Source organism: Mesoplodon densirostris, chromosome 1, assembly GCF_025265405.1.
Source record: "Mesoplodon densirostris isolate mMesDen1 chromosome 1, mMesDen1 primary haplotype, whole genome shotgun sequence".
Lineage (NCBI taxonomy): Eukaryota > Metazoa > Chordata > Mammalia > Artiodactyla > Ziphiidae > Mesoplodon > Mesoplodon densirostris.
Window position 1 is genome coordinate 80,076,526 of NC_082661.1, and position 20,641 is coordinate 80,097,166.

The following is a 20,641-nucleotide window of genomic DNA, read 5'->3' on the forward strand; positions in this document are numbered from 1 at the left end:
ATATATGCTGTCTATAAGAGACCCACTCCAGACATAGGGAACCATATAGACTGAAAGTGAGGGGATGGAAAAAGACAGTCCATGCAAATGGAAATCAGAAGAAAGCTGGAGTAGCAATTCTCATATCAGACAAAATAGGCTTTAAAATAAAGACTATAACAAGAGACAAAGAAGGACACTACATAATGATCAAGGGATCCATCCAAGAAGAAGATATAACAATTGTAAATATTTATGCACCCAACATAGGAGCACCTCAATACATAAGGCAAATACTAACAGCCGTAAAAGTGGAAATCGACAGTAACACAACCATAGTAGGAGACTTTAACACCCCACTTTCACCAATGGACAGATCATCCAAAATGAAAATAAATAAGGAAACACAAGCTTTAAATGATACATTAAAGAAGATGGACTTAATTGATATTTATAGGACAATCCATCCAAAAACAATAGAATACACATTTTCCTCAAAAGCTTATGGAACATTCTCCAGGATAGATAATATGTTGGGTCACAAATCAAGCCTTGGTAAATTTAAGAAAATTGAAATCATATCAAGTATCTTTTCTGACCACAACGCTATTAGACTAGATATCAATTACAGGAAAAGATCTGTAAAAAATACAAACACGTGGAGACTAAACTATACACTACTTAATAACCAAGAGATCACTAAAGAAATCAAAGAGGAAATCAAATAATACCTAGAAACAAATGACAATGAAATCACGATGACCCAAAACCTATGGGACGCAGCAAAAGCAGTTCTAAGAGGGAAGTTTATAGCAATACAATCCCACCTTAAAAAACAGGAAACATCTCAAATAAACAACCTAACCTTGCACCTAAAGCAATTAGAGAAAGAAGAACAAAAAAACACCAAAGTTAACAGAAGAAAAGAAATCATAAAGATCAGATCAGAAATAAATGAAAAAGAAATGAAGGAAACGATAGCAAAGATCAATAAAACTAAAAGCTGGTTCTTTGAGAAGATAAACAAAATTGATAAACCATTAGCCAGACTCATCATGAAAAAAGGGAGAAGACTCAAATCAATAGAATTAGAAATGAAAAAGGAGAAGTAACAACTGACACTGCAGAAATACAAAGGATCATGAGAGATTACTACAAGCAATTCTATGCCAATAAAATGGACAACCTGGAAGAAATGGACAAATTCTTAGAAATGCACAACCTGCTGAGACTGAACCAGGAAGAAATAGAAAATATGAACAGACCTATCACAAGCACTGAAATTGAAACTGTGATTAAAAATCTTCCAACAAACAAAAGCCCAGGACCAGATGGCTTCACAGGCGAATTCTATCAAGCATTTAGAGAAGAGCTAACACCTATCCTTCTCAAACTCTTCCAAAATATAACAGAGGGAGAAACACTCCCAAACTCATTCTACGAGGTCACCATCACCCTGATACCAAAACCAGACAACGATGTCACAAAGAAAGAAAACTACAGGCCAATAACACTGATGAACATAGATGCAAAAATCCTCAACAAAATACTAGCAAACAGAATCCAACAGCACATTAAAAGGATCATACACCATGATCAAGTGGGGTTTATCCCAGGAATGCAAGTATTCTACAGTATATGCAAATCAATCAATGTGATACAGCATATTAACAAATTGAAGGAGAAATACCATATGATCATCTCAATCGATGCAGAGAATGCTTTTGACAAAATTCAACACCAATTTATGATAAAATAAGCCTCCAGAAAGTAGGCATAGAGGGAACTTTCCTCAATATAATAAAGGCCATATATGACAAACCCACAGCCAACATCGTCCTCAATGGTGAAAAACTGAAACTATTTCCACTAAGGTCAGAAACAAGACAAGGTTGCCCACTCGCACCACTATTATTCAACATAGTTTTGGAAGTTTTAGCCACAGCAATCAGAGAAGAAAAAGAAATAAAAGGAATCCAAATCGGAAAAGAAGAAGTAAAGCTGTCACTGTTTGCAGATGACAGATACTACACATAGAGGATCCTAAAGATGCCGCCAGAAAACTACTAGAGCTAATCAATGAATTTGGTAAAGTAGCAGGATACAAATTAATGCACAGAAATCTCTGGCATTAGTATACACTAATGATGAAAAATCTGAAAGTGAAATTAAGAAAACACTCCCATTTACCATTGCAAGAAAAAGAATAAAATATCTAGGAATAAACCTACCTGGGCAGACAAAAGACCTGTATGCAGAAAATTATAAGACACTGATGAAAGAAATTAAAGATGATACAAATAGATGGAGAGATATACCATGTTCTTGGATTGGAAGAATCAACATTGTGAAAATGAGTATACTACCCAAAGCAATCTACAGATTCAATGCAATCCCTATCAAACTACCACTGGCATTTTTCAGAGAACTAGTACAAAAAATTTCACAATTTGTATGGAAACACAAAAGACCCTGAATAGCCAAAGCAATCTTGAGAACGAAAAATGGAGCTGGAGGAATCAGGCTCCCTGACTTCAGACTATACTAGAAAGCTACAGTAATCAAGACAGTATGGTAGTGGCTCAAAAACAGAAACATAGAACAATGGAACAGGATAGAAAGCCCAGAGATAAACCCACACACATATGGTCACCTTATCTTTGATAAAGGAGGCAAGAATATACAGTGGAGAAAAGACAGTCTCTTCAATAAGTGGTGCTGGAAAAGCTGGACAGGTACATGTAAAAGTATGAAATTAGAACACTGCCTAACACCATACACAAAAATAAACTCAAAATGGATTAAAGACCAAACTGTAAGGCCAGACACTATCAAACTCTTAGAGGAAAACATAGGCAGAACACTCTATGACATAAATGACAGCAAGATCCTTTTTGACCCACCTCCTAGAGAGGTGGAAATAAAGACAAAAATAAACACATGGGACCTAATGAAACTTCAAAGCTTTTGCACAGCAAAGGAAACCATAAACAAGACGAAAAGACAACCCTCAGAATGGGAGAAAATATTTGCAAATGAAGCAACTGACAAGGGATTAATCTCCAAAATTTACAAGAAGCTCATGTAGCTCAATAACAAAAAAACAAACAACCCAATCCAATAATGGGCAGCAGACCTAAATAAACATTTCTCCAAAGAAGATATACATATTGCCAACAAACACATGAAAGAACGCTCAACATCATTAATCATTAGAGAAATGTAAATCAAAACTACAATGAGATATCATCTCACACTGGTCAGAATAGCCATCATCAAAAAATCTAGAAACAATAAATGCTGGAGAGGGTGTGGAGAAAAGGGAACCCTCTTGCACTGTTAGTGGGAATGTAAATTGATAGAGCCACTAAGGAGAACCGTATGGAGGTTCCTTTAAAAACTAAAAATAGAACTACCATACTACCCAGGAATCCCACTACTGGGCATATACCCTGAGAAAACCATAATTCAAAAAGAGTCATGTACCAAAATATTCATTGCAGCTCTGTTTACAATAGCCAGGACATGCAAGCAACCTAAGTGTCCATCAACAGATAAATGGATAAAGAAGATGTGGCACATATACACAATGGAATATTACTCAGCCATAAAAGGAAATGAAATTGAGTTATTTGTAGTGAGGTGGATGGACCTAGAGTCTGTCATACAGAGTGAAGTAAGTCAGAATGAGAAAAACAAATACCGTATGCTAACACATATATATGGAATCTAAGAAAAAAAAATAAGGTTATGAAGAAACTAGGGGGAAGATGGGAATAAAGACACAGACCTACTAGAGAATGGACTTGAGAATATGGGGAAGGGGAAGGGTAAGCTGTGAGAAAGTGAGAGAGTGGCATGGACATATATACACTACCAAACGTAAAATAGATAGCTAGTGGGAAGCAGCCACAGAGCACAGATAGATCAGCTGGTGGTTTGTGACCACTTAGAGGGGTGGGATAGGGAGGGTGGAAGCGAGGGAGACACCAGAGGGAAGAGATATGGGAACATATGTATATGTATAACTGATTCACTTTGTTATAAAGCAGAAACTAACATGCCATTGTAAAGCAATTACACTCCAATAAAGATGTTAAAAAATGTAAATGGATTAAATGTCATGCATTAAACACTCCATGACATAAATCACAGCAAGATCCTTTTTGATCCACCTTCTAGGGAAATGGAAATAAAAACAAAAATAAACAAGTGGGACCTAATGAAACTTAAAAGCTTTTGAACAACAAAGGAAACCATAAACAAGACGAAAAGACAACCCTCAGAAAGGGAGAAAATATTTGCAAATGAAGCAACTGATAAAGGGTTAATCTCCAATATATACAAGCAGCTCATTCAGCTCAATATCAAAAAAACAAACAACCAAATCCAAAAATGGTCAGAAGACCTAAATAGAGATTTCTTCAAATAACATACACAGATTGCCAACAGACACATGAAAGGATGCTCAACATCACTAATCATTAGAGAAATGCAAATCAAAACCACAATGATGTATCACCTCATAGGTCAGAATGGCCATCATCAAAACACCTACAAACAGTGAATGCTAAAGAGGGTGTGGAGAGAAGGGAATCCTCTTGCACTGTTGGTGGGAATGTAAATTGATACAGCCACTATGCAGAACAGTATGGAGGTTCCTTAAAAAAATAAAAATAGAACTACCATATGATCCAGCAATCCCACTACTGGGCACATACCCTGAGAAAACCATAATTCAAAAAGAGTCATGTGCCACAATGTTCAGTGCAGCACTATTTACAATAGCCTGGACCTGGAAGCAACCTAAGTGTCCATCGACAGATGAATGGATAAAGAAGATGTGGCACATATATACAATGGGATATTACTCAGCCATAAAAAGAAATGAAATTGAGTTATTTGTAGTGAGGTGGATGGACCTAGAGTCTGTCATACAGAGTGAAGTAAGTCAGAAAGAGAAAAACAAATACTGTATGCTAACAAATATATATGGAATCTAAAAAAAAGTGGTTCTGATGAACCTAGGGGCAGGACAGGAATAAAGACACAAACGTAGAGAATGGCCTGGAGGACATGGGGATGGGGAGGGGTAAGCCGGGACGAAGTGAGGGAGTGGCATGGACATATATACACTACCAATTGTAAAATAGCTAGTGGGAAGCAGCTGCATAGCACAGGGAGATCAGCTCAGTGCTCTGTGACCACTTAGAGGGGTGGGATAGGGAGGGTGGGAGGGAGACACAAGAGGGAGGGGATATGGGGATATATGTATATGTATAACTGATTCACTTTGTTATACAGCAGAAACTAACACAATATTGTAAAGCAATTATACTCCATAAAGATGTTAAAAAAAAATGCTGCTACTAATTAGAAACATAAGTTTTGGAACTCAGTTTTTTTATATCCTCTTTGAAGTAGAAACATAAGCATGCCTATACATAAGCTTATTTGTAACTGAATTAAAAATAAAGTTATTTTTTAAATTATTAATAATACTAATAACATTTGAGATTCAAAAGTTCTAATCTGACTCTAACAAGAATAACTATTCCCTAGTTTCTGAGCAGTTCTTGAGTTTTCATGAAATTGCACTTTGAGACTTATTTAAAAGCTTCCATATGAATTCTCAGGCTTTAGCGTGTGATACCTTTTTGCTGAGTCAGTTCACATATAAGTATTACTGGAAAGACTTTCTTGTTGGAATCCAGGTATTCTCCTGAAAGGCATAAATGCAGCAATGCAATGAGATTTTGTCAGAACTTGAAAATGTTTGCCATATTTTTTTGTTAAGTGTTTGTTGAAATGGTTAGGATATTTAGAAGCCAGACATGTTGTCTATATAACATCATTTACCTCCCCTGGGTTTCATCTGCATTCAAATGGACATTTGGTTGAGAGAAAAATCTCATTTTAACTGTTCAGATTTTTAAAAAGTGAACTATGTAGATTTTACCTGCTTTTGGAAGTAAATATATATTTTCATATATCTTCAGGGGAGTGGACAGATACATACCTCAAAGGACATTCTTTTAATAAATACTTCAGAATTTTTTCACATAAAATGACATTTTTGGAGGAGGAATCATGTTTTCTTCCTCACATCCCATATGTAACCATAGTTACTAAAAAATTGTTTTGTTGCTATGAAAATATAAACATATGTATTTCATTTACTCATCAAACATTCATCACTTGGTATAAAAATTTGGAAAATTTTATAAAACTTTGGTATAATCTTTATAAACACAATAGAAAGGAGTAATTTTTTTAGGAAAATAAATATTACTTACTTTATGCTCCTGAAATATCCATGGATTACTTGATTTGAGAGCAGAGTCCTTGCAGTAGCTATAAGTTCCTCAGAGTCCTTGTAATTGATTTATATTTCCAGGTTTCCTGGGGTCATTCTATTGTAGGGATATATAACAGACAAGGCAGAGCTGATGACATTCCAGCCAGGGGGTAGTCAGACAAATAGACTGTCACAGATGTGGTACATCCCCATGGATTGAAAGGCCAGAGTGAAAGCATAGAAGGAATCATGTGGCACCCTGTGCATTGTTTTAAAAAAATTCAATCAAGTAAATTTTAAAGATCTAATTGGCTTTATTGAATGATTCATGAATCAGCAGCATCTATCTAGCAAGTAGAGAGGAGTTCCAAAGGACTGCAAAAAGGGAAAGGTTTTTAAAGGCAGAACAAGGAAGTCATAAAGAAAAAAGATTATTTCAGACCTAGGTATCCTACATATGGGGGACAGAAGGGGTCCAAGTAGCAGATTACCATATCTTCGTTTGGGGGATGGTGAGGGCCCACATGACAGATTACGCTCTTGGTGCTGACCAGAAAATTCCTGACTAACCAATTAAGACTACATTTCTGGGGAGGTTGAAGCTTCAGTTAGGTTAGGTATTAAGCCCCGGTTTTGTGGTGTGGCCTAGCACAAGTGACTCCATTTTGGGCCTATGACTTTTCTTTTTAACAATTCCCCCCTTTTGATCAGACTTTCAGCTTAACTGAAAGAAGTGATCAAACTTTAAGGCATTAGCATCACTCTCAGCTACCTCTCTGAAGTTCTCATGGTTTTTATCATCCCTTTGGTGGTATCCATAGGTTATGATGTTTCTTCTACCCCTGTGATATTCACAGATTAGAGCTTCAGGTTCACAATCTTTAAATTGGTTATTCTCTTTGTTCCTTTCCTGATGTTTCAGTCTTAGGGAGATCACTTGCTTTGTGGTAGTGGCTGTGAACATGTATTTAAAGCTTTTGCAAGAACACGATGCACCAGGGAGATTATTATAATTATTATAAGCAGGATAATTCCCAATGTTTGGAGTGAACTTCTGAGCCATGGTGCCCAAGACCGAAATCAGCTAAGTCAAGGAAAGTCCTCATTGAAGGAGTCACCCTTTTTAAGCCAAGTGGCTTGCTCAGTGATTTTATGTAATTGTTTCAACTTCCCCAGAAGTGTTAATCCAAGTGCAGCAGGGGGTGTTGGCTGCAACACACACTCTTGCTCAGCTCAAACATAATCAAGAGCTATCCTATTATCAAGAATAACTTTGGCCACAGAGTCTAAGGATCTTTGTTGGGCAGCTCTTATCTTAGCAACAGAATCTGGAATATCTTCAAAAGTTAAAGAGAGGTTCCTCATTAACATTTACTCCTAATCAGGGATGTAGGGGTCTGTCAAAGAGAGTTAATTTGGAATCATGAATGCCTCCTGGTATTAAGGGTCTGTGGACCATGTAGGCAGTTGCATTCTGGTTATTCTTGCCTTGTATCCCTTTCTTTGCATAGAACCTGGACACAAAATTTCCCAAATTTGGGGTATTAATAAGAGACAGGGAAACATACCAGGGGTCTCTAACCTCATGGACAGATCCGAGTTTTTGATGACAAATCCAGCAGTCTGAAAGGTTACTTCTCTTAGCAATGGCCTGGGAGATATGAATAGTGGTGTTATCTTTCCAGGCCAATGCTGGAGTAAAGGAAAGAAGGAGAAGAGAGGGTTTCACGTTTAGTTAAAGCTTGAAGTCATGATCTGGTGTCTTGGGAAGAAGCAGTCTACCTTGATGTCAGCTACTTCTCTTCCTAGTCAGTTTAATTTGGAGGTCTCCAGCATTTGGATGGGACCAGATGTCAGCTGGAGTCTTTGTTAACTGTGAAACATGTACCCAAGGCTTGAATTGTTGTTTAGCTGTCATCTGAATAGTAAAGGGGACTTGGTATAATCCCTTCCAAGAATATTCAGAGGCAGGCTTTGTTCTTACCAATTCAGTTTTATGATCTTAAAGTTATCAGAAGCCTGCACTTGTCAAAAAGTTATTTTCTTGAATTTTTCTGAAGATGAAATACTTTTGCTGGAAGACTTTTGCAAAGTGTCAGAGTAAAACAATAGCTCTCTGCAAATGACAGAAGACTTAAAAAATGTCCATTATTAAAGACCTGATGGAATTAACAAGGATATTTAGTTATTTCTGTGACACACAACATTTTTAGATAATAACTGGAATTAGGACATATCAGATTTCCAGGAATTTCACACAATTTATGAAATACTTATAACATATACCTGTATAAACACAACATAAAGAAGGCTTTGTATTACTTCTTACATGCTTCCCATGTAACTTAACGTACCAAATAAACATAATTAATACCAAATAAGCATCTCCCTTTTTATAAGGAGAGAGAACAAATCTTTTGAAACATTCCAGGGACCCTCTGGAAAATTTCCATGTTAGTTTAAGGTCAAAAAGACTTCATTTAGAATTTGATTTTGGGGAAGTTTGTCAAAAATATCAAAAGATTTTATAACACTTGATCGAATAGGGTCATAGGTCATTGTGAAACAATACTTAGTTACCTATTTAATCAAAATAACAAAAATTTCCTAGGTGGACATTGAAGGTTACATAGTTCTGAGCAAAACTTAGCTCTTTTAATATCTAGAGGACTAGGTTTATTTAATCAATGACCTGATAATGACAACATAGAACATAGGTGATTATTTTGACAAGACATAATATCTTTGTTTTTTCTAGGCAGATTACTTAAAGAAAAACCTTTCGTAATCTCTTATTTTCAAGAACAGACTTACAGAAAACAAAAAATGTTGACCTTCTAACAGAGAAAAAACCAAATTCCAATTTTGCACCAGCCAACTTTTGACATTCAAACTTATTTACTTAACTAAATTCATTCTACTTATCTAGTCCTGACCACATGTAAAATTCCTTTTCCTTATTATTTCTAGTAGGCTTAACTAACTGCACATATAAGAATATTTAACTCTTAGTAACCTTTAATTTCTAGTGAAACCTAAGAAGTAAGCATTATAAACTGTCATTTATATCAGCATTCTGTTGACTGGCAGACTTATAAATACTTCTTATAATTTCTGGAAATATGCTTCTCACAATGGCACAAAACATGTTTGCTAATAGACCCAAATATCTTTAATTCCTCTGTGAAAGGAAGCAAAAAGTGGATAAACCTATGCCCAGTAATAAATGTTTCAATATTTTATCCTATTTGGAAATGATCTGGATATTCAATGACTATCCGTCATTTAATTCAACTTAGCAAAACTTTAAGGTTTCAGGATACTAGAAAGATATGGGGTAAGTACTGAAAAAGTTCATCTAGAAACTTTTCTCTCACTTACACTTATGTAATTTATGTGTTTTCAATAATTATGTTTAGACCACCCACAAAAACCTCATGAAACATTAGACAAAGTCTGTTAATGTTCTAGGTTATTTTTCTGGCTGACAAATTTTGCAAGAGATAACATGAACTTATTTGACTAATAAGCCCAGGTAGAATAAAATGTTTTGTTTGCATTATATTCAATGTTATTAACTCTAAAGTCATATCTATTTTCATTAAACCATCAAACTTAAACTAGCCTTTATTTACCAAACATTATCACAGATCATGTGAATTTGAAAAGCATTTGGGTTAGTTTGAATCCTAAATTTGTAAAAGGCTTGCTTGTTTAAGCCAGTTAAGTAGAGCTCTTTTACAAATTAACTTTAGCAATACCATTCGGAGGTAGAAAAATGTCACACACCTAAAACACGTATATAGACACACATGAGCATACAGACAGACATAAACAGAGATCTTACATTTTTCATTTAAAAATTTTCCTTGAACTAGATTTTTGGGCAAGAGTGCTGCTTTAGCAATTTGTATATTTCTTTTAAAGTCCCCTTTCCCACCTCCTTTTTTTGTTTTCTGCAGTTCTCTAGAGCTATACTTCTAGCTTTGCAAAGACTTTTAAGATAAGGACAGTTGTTCTCAATTCCTTAAAGAACTGGGTTGGAGCCTGGATGCTAATGGACTGACATACCCCTCTACCTATGTTGGAATGTTTCTCTCTGGTTACATTTAGCTTAGAGAAGATGGCCAAAAAAAATTTTTTTTAATCTGTCAGGCTCTGAATATCAGCTTCCAATTTGGCCAAACCTCTGGTTATAAAGTTATTAAATCCTTTCAAATATCTTGTCAGTTTTCAGCCAGGACAAACAATGGATATTTCTGGTAATATTGAACAAACTCTTGGACTCAAGAGGTGTCCCCCAAAAGGGTGCAAAAGATATTATATTCACAAGATCTAGAGTCACCCACAGGCAAGCAAAAGAAAGAACTGACAACTTGCATGTCCCAGGCAGGCAGAAAGCCAAGCCAGGTACTTAAGGCATCAAGCAAAACAAGCAAGAAGGCAATGGCTATCCCTGGGAGAGAAAGGATCAATAACCAATGGATCTGTATTTGGAAAGGAAGGGACAAGTTGAAATTTTATTTTCCTCTTTCACCTGGGCACTATAGACAGGTTCAGTAGAACTGGGTTTGGTAAGAATTCTTACCTTTCCCTGGCTTCTGCCATTTTTCCCTGGATCCCCTCTGCAGGCTCCTGTTTTTTATTCATTTTAATTTTAGCTTTCCTTGGCAGTTTAAGGGCATAGTGTAGCAGTTTACCAGAAAATCCCTCAAAGTCTCATCAACTCTGAGAGGTGTCCACATGGGGGCCCTCCTTCGAAGATAGACATGGTGTCTGTAAGGCCAATAACATGGTGGGCTTTTGTTTACGGTCTCCTGGTCTCTTTAGAGTGGAAAAGACAATTCAGACAGGATTACTAGAATAAATACTTAAGTAAAGGAGGAAAGAGGGGAGCACTGGAGTTATGTCAGTCTTACAGTCTTTTGTTTTAGGAACCTCTTATATCTTTAATTTTTTCTTAGCTCTTTGCAACAGAACTTTCAATGGAGCTATTTTGGAATTCTGAAGCCTTTTGGAGGCTTTTGCATACCAATTAAAATATGTATCCCTTGCTTTTAAGTTCACTTCTTAAAAGATTTTATCTAATTGGAATGTTCCTCATAATGGCCATTGTAATTTCCCTGAGGGCTGGCAGCAGTTTGGTAGGACCCTAGCTTCATATGAGGTTCAACTCACATTTCTGTCCAGCCATATTTTGCCACAAATGGAATGTCACCCACATTTCTGTCTGGTCATATTTTGGGGATCCCCAACATGATAGTTACCAGGTAAAACTCTCAGGACACAGTAAGATTTTGACATTTTTGTAGATATGTATAGCTTCTGCGATTATAGTTCTTAGACATAAAATAGGCAGTTGTGCCAGAAGGTGGTGCACTTGACTCTTTAGAAATTAAAGATCCCATCTCTTTTAGCTAGCCTTTATCTACACAAAACAGGACAAACAAGTATGTGTACCATAACACTGCAGAATTAAGTACAGTAAATACCAAATACTGCAGCCTGGCCAAGAAAAAGGCCCTGGTACACTACCAACAATTCCCAACTTGGAACCTGAGACTGAGGTGAAGAAATGAACCAGCAGACCTCAACAAATAGGGTCTGTGGACTGATTCCAAACAAATGGGGAACTGTAGCTCGCAGTTCCCAACATGGAATCTAGGGACAGAACCATAAGCTGGGGTTTCCAATCAAATAGGAAATTGTGGTCAGGACTACCAGAAGTACCCAACATGGAACTAGTGATTCCAAACAAATTGGGGACCAACTGGAAAGCCAGTTAGATCTGGAGTTCAACGCAAAAAGAGCGGAGCTCAAACCGAGAGGAACTTACCAACAGCCCCCAGAAATGGAGAGAAAGACAGTGAACTCAGATAGGAGTTTGCAGGTATCACGACTGTGTTTCTTGTTGTCCCAAAATGCCATCAGAACTCCACTTTGGATCACACTGCTGCCACCAAATCTGTTAAAAAAACAAAATTCATCTGACTAAATTTTATTTATTTATTTATTTATTATTTTTTTTATTTATTTATTTTTTTTTTTGCGGTACGCGGGCCTCTCACTGTTGTGGCCTCTCCCGTTGCGGAGCACAGGCTCCGGACGCGCAGGTTCAGTGGCCATGGCTAACGGGCCCAGCCGCTCCGCGGCATGTGGGATCCTCCCGGACCGGGGCACAAACCCGCATCTCCTGCATCGGCAGGCGGACTCTCAACCACTGCGCCACCAGGGAAGCCCTCATCTGACTAAATTTTAAAGCTCTAATTAGCTTTATTGAATGATTCACGAATTAGGCAGCATCCTTCTAGTGAGTAGAGAGGAGCTCCAAAGGGCTACCAAAATGGAAAGATTTTTAAAGACAGGACAAGCAAGATTATTTCAGGCTTAGATAACCTATGTATGGGGGACAGAAAAGGTCTATGTGGCAGATTACTTCATCTTCCTTTGGGGAATGAATGTATTGCCTCATTGGTATTGACTAGAAAATTCTTGACTGCCTGGTTAAGACTAAATTTCAATTAGGTTAGGTATTAAGCCCCAATATGGTGGTGTGGCTTAGCATAAGTGATTCCATTTTGGGCCTGTGGTTTTCTTTTCAACAGCACAGACACTTCATGTAGACAGGAGAAGCAAATGTGCCTGTTGGTCATGAGGAGGCAGTGACACTAGATATAGGGGACATATACTCTTACAAGTTTAAGGTATGAATGGGCTACTCAGGACTTTGTGCCCAGGACACTTGGGTTTGACATACATGGATGAAATTTTATCGGGGGTGAGGCAGGTAGACAATAAAAAAGTAATCTGGTAGCCATTGTCTATCATGCTCTTCTACATAGGATCTGAACCTTGAATGACTGTGAAGAAATTACTTAGCCTTGTTATTTTCGGTTTCATCATCTCTAAAATGGGGAGAAAATTATTCATTTATTCAGACATTTGTTCATGCCCTCATTTAGGCACCCATTATTTATAAAACACCTACTGTGTACCAAGCACTCTCATTTTCAGAATGGTAGTAAAGATTAAAAGAGACAATAGGGCTTCCCTGGTGGCGCAGTGGTTGAGAGTCCGCCTGCCGATGCAGGGGACACGGGTTCGTGCTCCAGTCCGGGAAGATCCCACATGCCGCAGAGCGGCTGGGCCCATGAGCCATGGCCACTGAGCCTGCGCGTCTGGAGCCTGTGCTCCGCAACAGGAGAGGCCACAACAGTGAGAGGCCCGCGTACCGCAAAAAAAAAAAAAAAAAAAGAGAGAGACAATAAATATAAGGTCCAATATCTGGCGTAAAATGGATGCTTAATACACAATAGCTATTAATGTTTCGCTGTGCCTCCAATGATTGCAATGCAGTTTAATTAATGTGCATATGCAACCAACCTGTACCATACCCACCACCCACTAGAGTTTTGAGCAAGATTGGCTTCCCACTAACCTCAACAACAATTCCTCACAAATCACGGATTACAGAACTTTCATCTGAGTGAAAGTTTAGACTAGAATGTTAAAAAGAACCTACTTTTAAAAGACATTTTTTAATTGAAAGTGGGCCACTCAGCTTCCAATGAAATCTTCTCTTCTCTTAAGTGTGTATGTCTTTGATTGAGGTGTTCTCTGAAAGGAATATAAGATTTAGATTTATTTTCATTAACTTAGAATTCTTAAAGCTAGCCCAGAGGTTAATGATGAAGGAAGTCACGATGAACAAGCAGCGGTTTGTATGATCCTCCGAAGCTTCAGTGAAACACTTGACCGTTCCTTTTTCCTAGGGAAGAAATCACTGTGACAATGCTCTTTCTCATTATAAATCTTCTCTTAGCATACACATTTTTAATGCTAACTAAAATGCTAATTGGTGAAAATATAACTCTAGTTATGATTTGGAGTCTGTTAATCTTGCTACTTCATAAGCCAGCCTCTTTGTTTAGCAGACGATAAGGTGGGGGGGAGATTTGCTGCTGAGAAAATGGGCTGCTGGTGATACTGTGCTCCAAAGACGCAGGCATCCGTGACGGTTTGGTTGTAAATAAGACTAAGAAATTCAAAATAAAGGCTAACCTAGTTTTCCTCCTCCTTTTGCAAATCTCTGCTCGGTCTGCCGCCACCGTCGTCTGCAGAACGGCTACACGCCTTTGCATCAGGCCGCCCAGCAGGGCCACACGCACATCATCAACGTCCTGCTGCCGCACGGGGCCAAGCCCAACGCCACCACCGCGGTAAGGCGGCGCCGGCTGCCCCTCTCCGCGCAGCTCCTTTCTTGCCCTCGCCCCCATCCCCCTCCAGGGTGGCCGCTTGGCTGAGCTGAGTCCCCATACAGACTCCTTAAATGAGCCTCCGCACTCTGGAAAGCCTGGGATTTCAAGAAATCAGCCTGGGATTTCGCTGAGAGCGCTCGTCCCGGGAGGGAGCGCTCTTCCGAGCGCCGCGGCCTGACCCAGTCTTCCCTCCGAGAGGGGGCCCTGCGCTCGGGCTGCCGGAACGAGCTCGGCTTCCAGCTGGCTCTCGGCTGGGCGCGGAGTCCGCCCCTCCCGCCCGGCCTTCTTAAGGGAGCACAGTTTCCGAGGCTGCTGGCTCAGACTAAGCTGTTTGGGATGTGGAGCCATTGAATTGTAAACTAAGCGGTGCAATTTAACAAACCGGGGTCCCCAGTGGCCGCTGGAGCCTGCGTTGCTTGCTTGTGTCCTTTTGCTGCACAGTGAGCTTCTGCACAGCTGCAGCTAAATATGTTACTGTGTTCCCTGCGGTAACATCTTACCTGCAACAGATGGCCTGACCTCTGTTGAGGAGAGAGTGTACTTGGTACTTGAATAGTTTTCTTCGGAGGCCTCATCCTCAGTTCAAGAGTTACTTTCCTAAGCATAGTACAGGATTCGGAGAGGGGTTTGACAACTTCAGGGTTAAAGCCGTCAAGCGCTTCTTATTAGAAAGAGCAAGCAGCTGCAGCTTGTTGTGTTACCATGGTGACCTGGGCTATAGTCTAAAGAAGTTACAAAGAAGATTCAGATGTAATGGTAAAAACTAGTGATTTTCCTAAGCTGTGCCTGTTTTGGAAGGAAATGCTGGCTCATGTGGAGCCGAGGGTGAGCTCATTGGCTCACATCGCCGTCCTCCCTCCCGGCTCTCACTCTCTCTTTCACTCTGTCTTCAGAATGGCAACACTGCCTTGGCGATTGCTAAGCGTCTGGGCTACATCTCCGTGGTGGACACCCTGAAGGTTGTAACCGAGGAGGTCACCACCACCACCACGGTAAGTGAAACGAACCCATCGGCTTCGGCTCCCTTGTCGTGGCTGTTAAGCCACAGACATTTTCACTTACAAAATGTTTTGAGCTTTTGATTTTGAACTTCTTTTATTGTAGAGCATACATTGAAGTATGCAGATGTAAAGGCATTTACACAACTAGTAACGGGGATTTCAGCTTCCTTTGGTCAACATAAATCCATATAAAATGTGTGAATGTAATTTTATAATACTTAGTTCCTTTTTCTGTGACTGACTGCTTTTTTTCTGGCTCCTCTGCCCTGTTGCTGTAGTTGGGTGTGTCACCTACCGCTGGCAAAGTGGTAGGACACTCCACAGAAAACTTTTTATCTTAGCTCGGTGGTCACGCCAGACTCTGGGAAGACCCTGATCCCTGCTATGCTCACGACTGGGTCAGATGCATTCCCAGTGAGAACAATTCATCCTGCTTTTCTTCCTATTTCTGATTATTTTTTATTCAAAAAGAAAATCGAATGTGCTTAAGAGAGAAACTGTCTGTATCTTTTTTTTTTTTTTTTGGCGGTACGAGGGCCTCCCACTGTTGTGTCCTCTCCCGTTGCGGAGCACAGGCTCCGGACGTGCAGGCTCAGCGGCCATGGCTCACGGGCCCAGCCGCTCCGCGGCATAGGGGATCTTCCCGGACCGGGGCACGAACCCACGTCCCCTGCATCGGCAGGCGGACTCTCAACCACTGCGCCACCAGGGAAGCCCTGTGTCTGTATCTTGACAGAATAAATATTTAACATTTTTTATTTTCACTGTTTGGAATATGACTGCTGATTCTTTAGGAGAGAACAGTGATCATCATTGGCCTTTGCCAGAGAAACTCTGGAAGAGTGAGGACGTGATGTTAATGAGTCCTAATGCTCTTGTGCTATTCAGCTGGAGCAAAACTTAAAAGGAGGCCTCCTGGGAGGAAACTCACAGCTGAAAGTGCTCTTCTCTTTGCATATATTTATTAACTTTTCTCCTTAAGCATCAACTCTTTAATTTCTCTTCATAAAGTAGAAAAGTAGACCGACAGCAGAACATTTAGATGTTCCTGAGAGACAATCAGATCATGAATCAACAAATATAAAATTCTGAATGAGGTTCTAGTAAAGGTTCTAGTAAAAACGAGTTTTGGAACACTTGGTTCTTTTGATAGATGTAAGGAAAAAGAAAGGAATTTTGTTCCTCAGGCTGACAGCAAGTCCCTGTTGACAGATATTGAGGTAGTTGGTTTGATGTGGAGTTTTAAATAGAGTGGAGTATGATTTATTAATGAACTACAAGACAGAGACTGAATTTAGATGAGAGAATGGCACTGCTTGCTTTCTCAAGCAAAATCTTTGGCCAGTGTACCACAGTATTTTTAAAGATTTAAGGTATAGTGTCAATAAATTATATGGGAGAAAAACAAGTCTTGTCATCACCTAGCACTATACTTCTGAGTCACTATATATGGCTGAATCGTAATGGCTTTTTCTTACTATATGATTTGTTATACCAGGAAAATCTTCATATTGGGAACCTGTACATATATCTTTATTTGGCATCTTTGAAACAATGTGCACACCACAGATAAGTGAAGGTTTTGGTGGCAAGATTGGGTAAACACTTTTGTTCTTAGAAGTCATGTTTTCTCTCAACTTTGCCTCTTGCATGTTCTGGGAATTATGCATGTACATTTTTATCAGATGACCACTAGATGGCAAACTTGCATCTTTTAGCTATCATGACCTGCTTTTTCTTCCATACATTTCATTAATTCATTCCTTTAGTGTTTATTGGATATAAAATATGTGCTGGGTTCTGTGCTCAGTGCTGAAGTGTCATCAACAGTGAAAACACTACTCCCCCTTACCAGCAACTTACAGTGTAGTGGGAGTGAAGAATGAGAATTAAGTTTTGTAAGAAAATATCAATAAATTCTTGTTTAATATCAATAGAATTATAGAACGTACATGTCTAATTTCAAAGAGATCTCAGGCTCATAAATATTACTTAGAGTGAATGACTTTAACTATACAGGTCTATATTTAAAAAGAGGAGGAATTTTAAAAAATACTATTGCTAAAGTTCTCAGATACCTTGTCAGAAATCAGACTTATGGTCATATCTCCACACATGTAGCTCTAGGGGGATGTGAAAACTCCTCATAAAACTCTCTGTGAGCTTTTTTTCTTTTCTGGTAACTATTAGTCTCTATGCTGCCTAGCTAATCATTGCTCTAACAAAAACCACCATACTTAGAAATCAAGTTTCTAGGTGAAAAGCCAACAAACAAATGTAAAACATAATAGCATGTCTGCTTTCAGTTGGGAAAATAAGAAATCATTGCCCACATTAACTAAACAAGTACCCCCTTTATCTAAATGGGTAGTTTTATTGGTTACATGTTTTTAAAATTATTTTATTTATTTATTTATTTATTTATTTATGGCTGTGTTGGGTCTTCGTTTCTGTGCGAGGGCTTTCTCTAGTTGTGGCAAGTGGGGGCCACTCTTCATCGTGGTGCGCAGGCCTCTCACTATCGCGGCCTCTCTTATTGCGGAGCACAGGCTCCAGACACGCAGGCTCAGTAATTGTGGCTCACGGGGCTAATTGCTCCGCGGCATGTGGGCTCTTCCCAGACCAGGGCTCGAACCCGTGTCCCCTGCATTGGCAGGCAGATTCTCAACCACTGCGCCACCAGGGAAGCCCTGGTTACATGTTTTTAATGCTGCCCTATCTTTACTTTCTTCTTCTCTTAGAATTGGATTCTTAGAACTGTGAGTTTTATTGTTTTGTGAAATGGAATTTGGGGTTAAGGATTGAAAATATGAACTTATTCCTTCTGTGATGTGAGTCTTCTTACTTTATACTTCTTCTCTTTCAGAAGAGATTTTCATTCATTCTTTTCCCACATAATGATATTAAAAACTATAACTAAAATTTAGTAGTTACAAATATGTCAGACACTGAGGGTAGATCTAGGATTCAAATTTAGGTTGTCAGATTCCAAAATCCATATTCTTAACTACTCTGATATAACTGATCTTGGCTTTGCTAAAAGTAGCTTACCAGGAATTTTCCACTTTTAAAAACTCACTTAAATAACGCCCTTTATTGATTTTCATGGAATTATCATATTCAGTATCATTTTCTAAAATCTACAAATTCACTAAAAATAATTTGGAACTACTCACTGGTGGTAGGCAAATAGCACAAGGCAATAATTATGTAAAATTAATCAAATTAAATTTAATGTTACTACCATTTGAATGTAATAGTTGAACTACAGCCATACATCTAACATACGAATTTCACATCATTGGCTTCATACGATGTGCCATTTGAGCAGCAATGTGAGTTCTCTGCCATCAGAGAAAGTTTCCTTTGCTATTCCTCCTTCCAGAATTCTTCACCTCAAAATATGAATAAAGTCATTGTGTGGAGAGAAGAGTAAGGCAGCAGTTTGTAAAGGAAAAGTCACTGCTTCAGAAATTTGTGAGACATTTTTGGAATCATGGTTTGTTTCCTTAACCTTTGCTTTTCTAACTTTACTTCGTAAGACCTAGCAGAGGATATGAGACAGTTGAGCATTCTCTGGGGATTACAATCATTGTCTGTTTGCCGGAATGGACATCAGAGTGGGAGGGACACATTTCTGGCAGCAGAAGCCAGCAAGCTCAGTCTCCTAATGCAGTTTGGAAGAACTGTGAGATATGACTCATCCCTTTACTTACTGATCAGCTATCATCCATTATTTGCATAGTTTTAAAGTGATCGTTGCATATAATCATTGATATATAGAGCATAAATTACTGAATAAGCTACTAAAATAAAAATGACATTATAGTTATATTACCATTTAAGCTTTGGTTCTAAATCTTATCTGATGCCATAAGTCAGTTAAAATGGGAATCATAAAAGTGGCAGTGCAATAAATACATGTAAAGTCATTTGACACTTTTTAAGTGGAGTCAAGAACTTTTCTTTGAATACAGGTCCATTGACTAGAAGGCTAAGTTGTCCTTCTTGAACAAAGAACGTCTATAATACATACTGTATTGTGTGTGTATGTGTCTATCCTATAATATCTATATCTATATAAAATTTATCCTGTGTATTATCTTAAAGAGACACTATTCTGAGTGCAGAACCTTTTTAAACTTTTGACATTTTTTCCCCAACGTGCTATAATTGTCTCAACCACACCTGAGTAGCAGTTATTTTTGGAGACTCACCTTTGTTGAGACTTTGCAAACCATTTACCTTAGTTTTTAAGAAAAATATTACCTATATAGTATTTAACTTATATATAAAAATTATGTTAACATGTACAATTGGTATAAGAGGGTTTGGGAGCAAAACCAGGTTTAGCTTGTAGCACTGATGGGAGCCCATGTATGTGGGCACTAGAAGGTGGCATACTAGCCAAGGTCACTCGCCACGCTGTGACTTATTGTGACTTGCTGAGTAAGTGGTACAAAGGAAGTGGTTGACCAGAGAGATGGGCTAAATGAAGAGCAGTAAAGCACACTTTTTCTTTTGCACACAAAAAAAGCAGATATTATCCCCCATTTATAAAACACCATGTAAGGACTCATGTTTTATTTTCTACATCATGATAAATGTTAAAAACTCATTATTAAGTCTGCCTTCTATCGCATTCTATTTGTTTTGCCACATTATATGATTTAATTACATCCTATTAAACTTATGCATCGTGCACTACTCATTTTAACTTTTAAAGTAGTTTCTAATCTTGACCATAGAATCTGAGATTCTATAGCAGAAGAAGATGCCCATGATCATTTAATTATATCCTTGTTTTCTTTGGGCTATTCAGATGTACTTGCATAAAACCATATTTATGTTTAGCTAGTCAAGTTTTCAAAGGACACTTCATTTAAAGGGACAATTTTTTTCATTTCTTATCACATTACTAATGAGTGGGAAGACTTTTTTATTATCCATTCAACAAATATCTACTGATGACCTTTTAAGGGTCAGGCACTATGTCATGTACAAATGCATACTATATTTACTACATTGTATATAGAAAGCAGTTTTAATATCTGCGCCAAAAAATATCCATGACCAATATGATCAGTGTTACTTTTTCTATTGTC

At 38.4% G+C, this 20,641-nt stretch overlaps 1 protein-coding gene across 24 annotated transcripts in view; it reads left to right on the top strand.

The window, feature by feature from the left end:
- The window catches only part of ANK2 (ankyrin 2), a 710,689-nt gene that overhangs the window by 606,531 nt on the left and 83,517 nt on the right, over window positions 1–20,641 (top strand). For all 24 annotated transcript variants that reach the window (XM_060105174.1, XM_060105137.1, XM_060105190.1 and 21 more), the window contains 2 exons: window positions 14,398–14,496; window positions 15,429–15,527. In XM_060105174.1, the coding sequence (XP_059961157.1) occupies window positions 14,398–14,496; window positions 15,429–15,527 (198 nt within the window). The remainder of the gene's footprint in view (window positions 1–14,397; window positions 14,497–15,428; window positions 15,528–20,641) is intronic.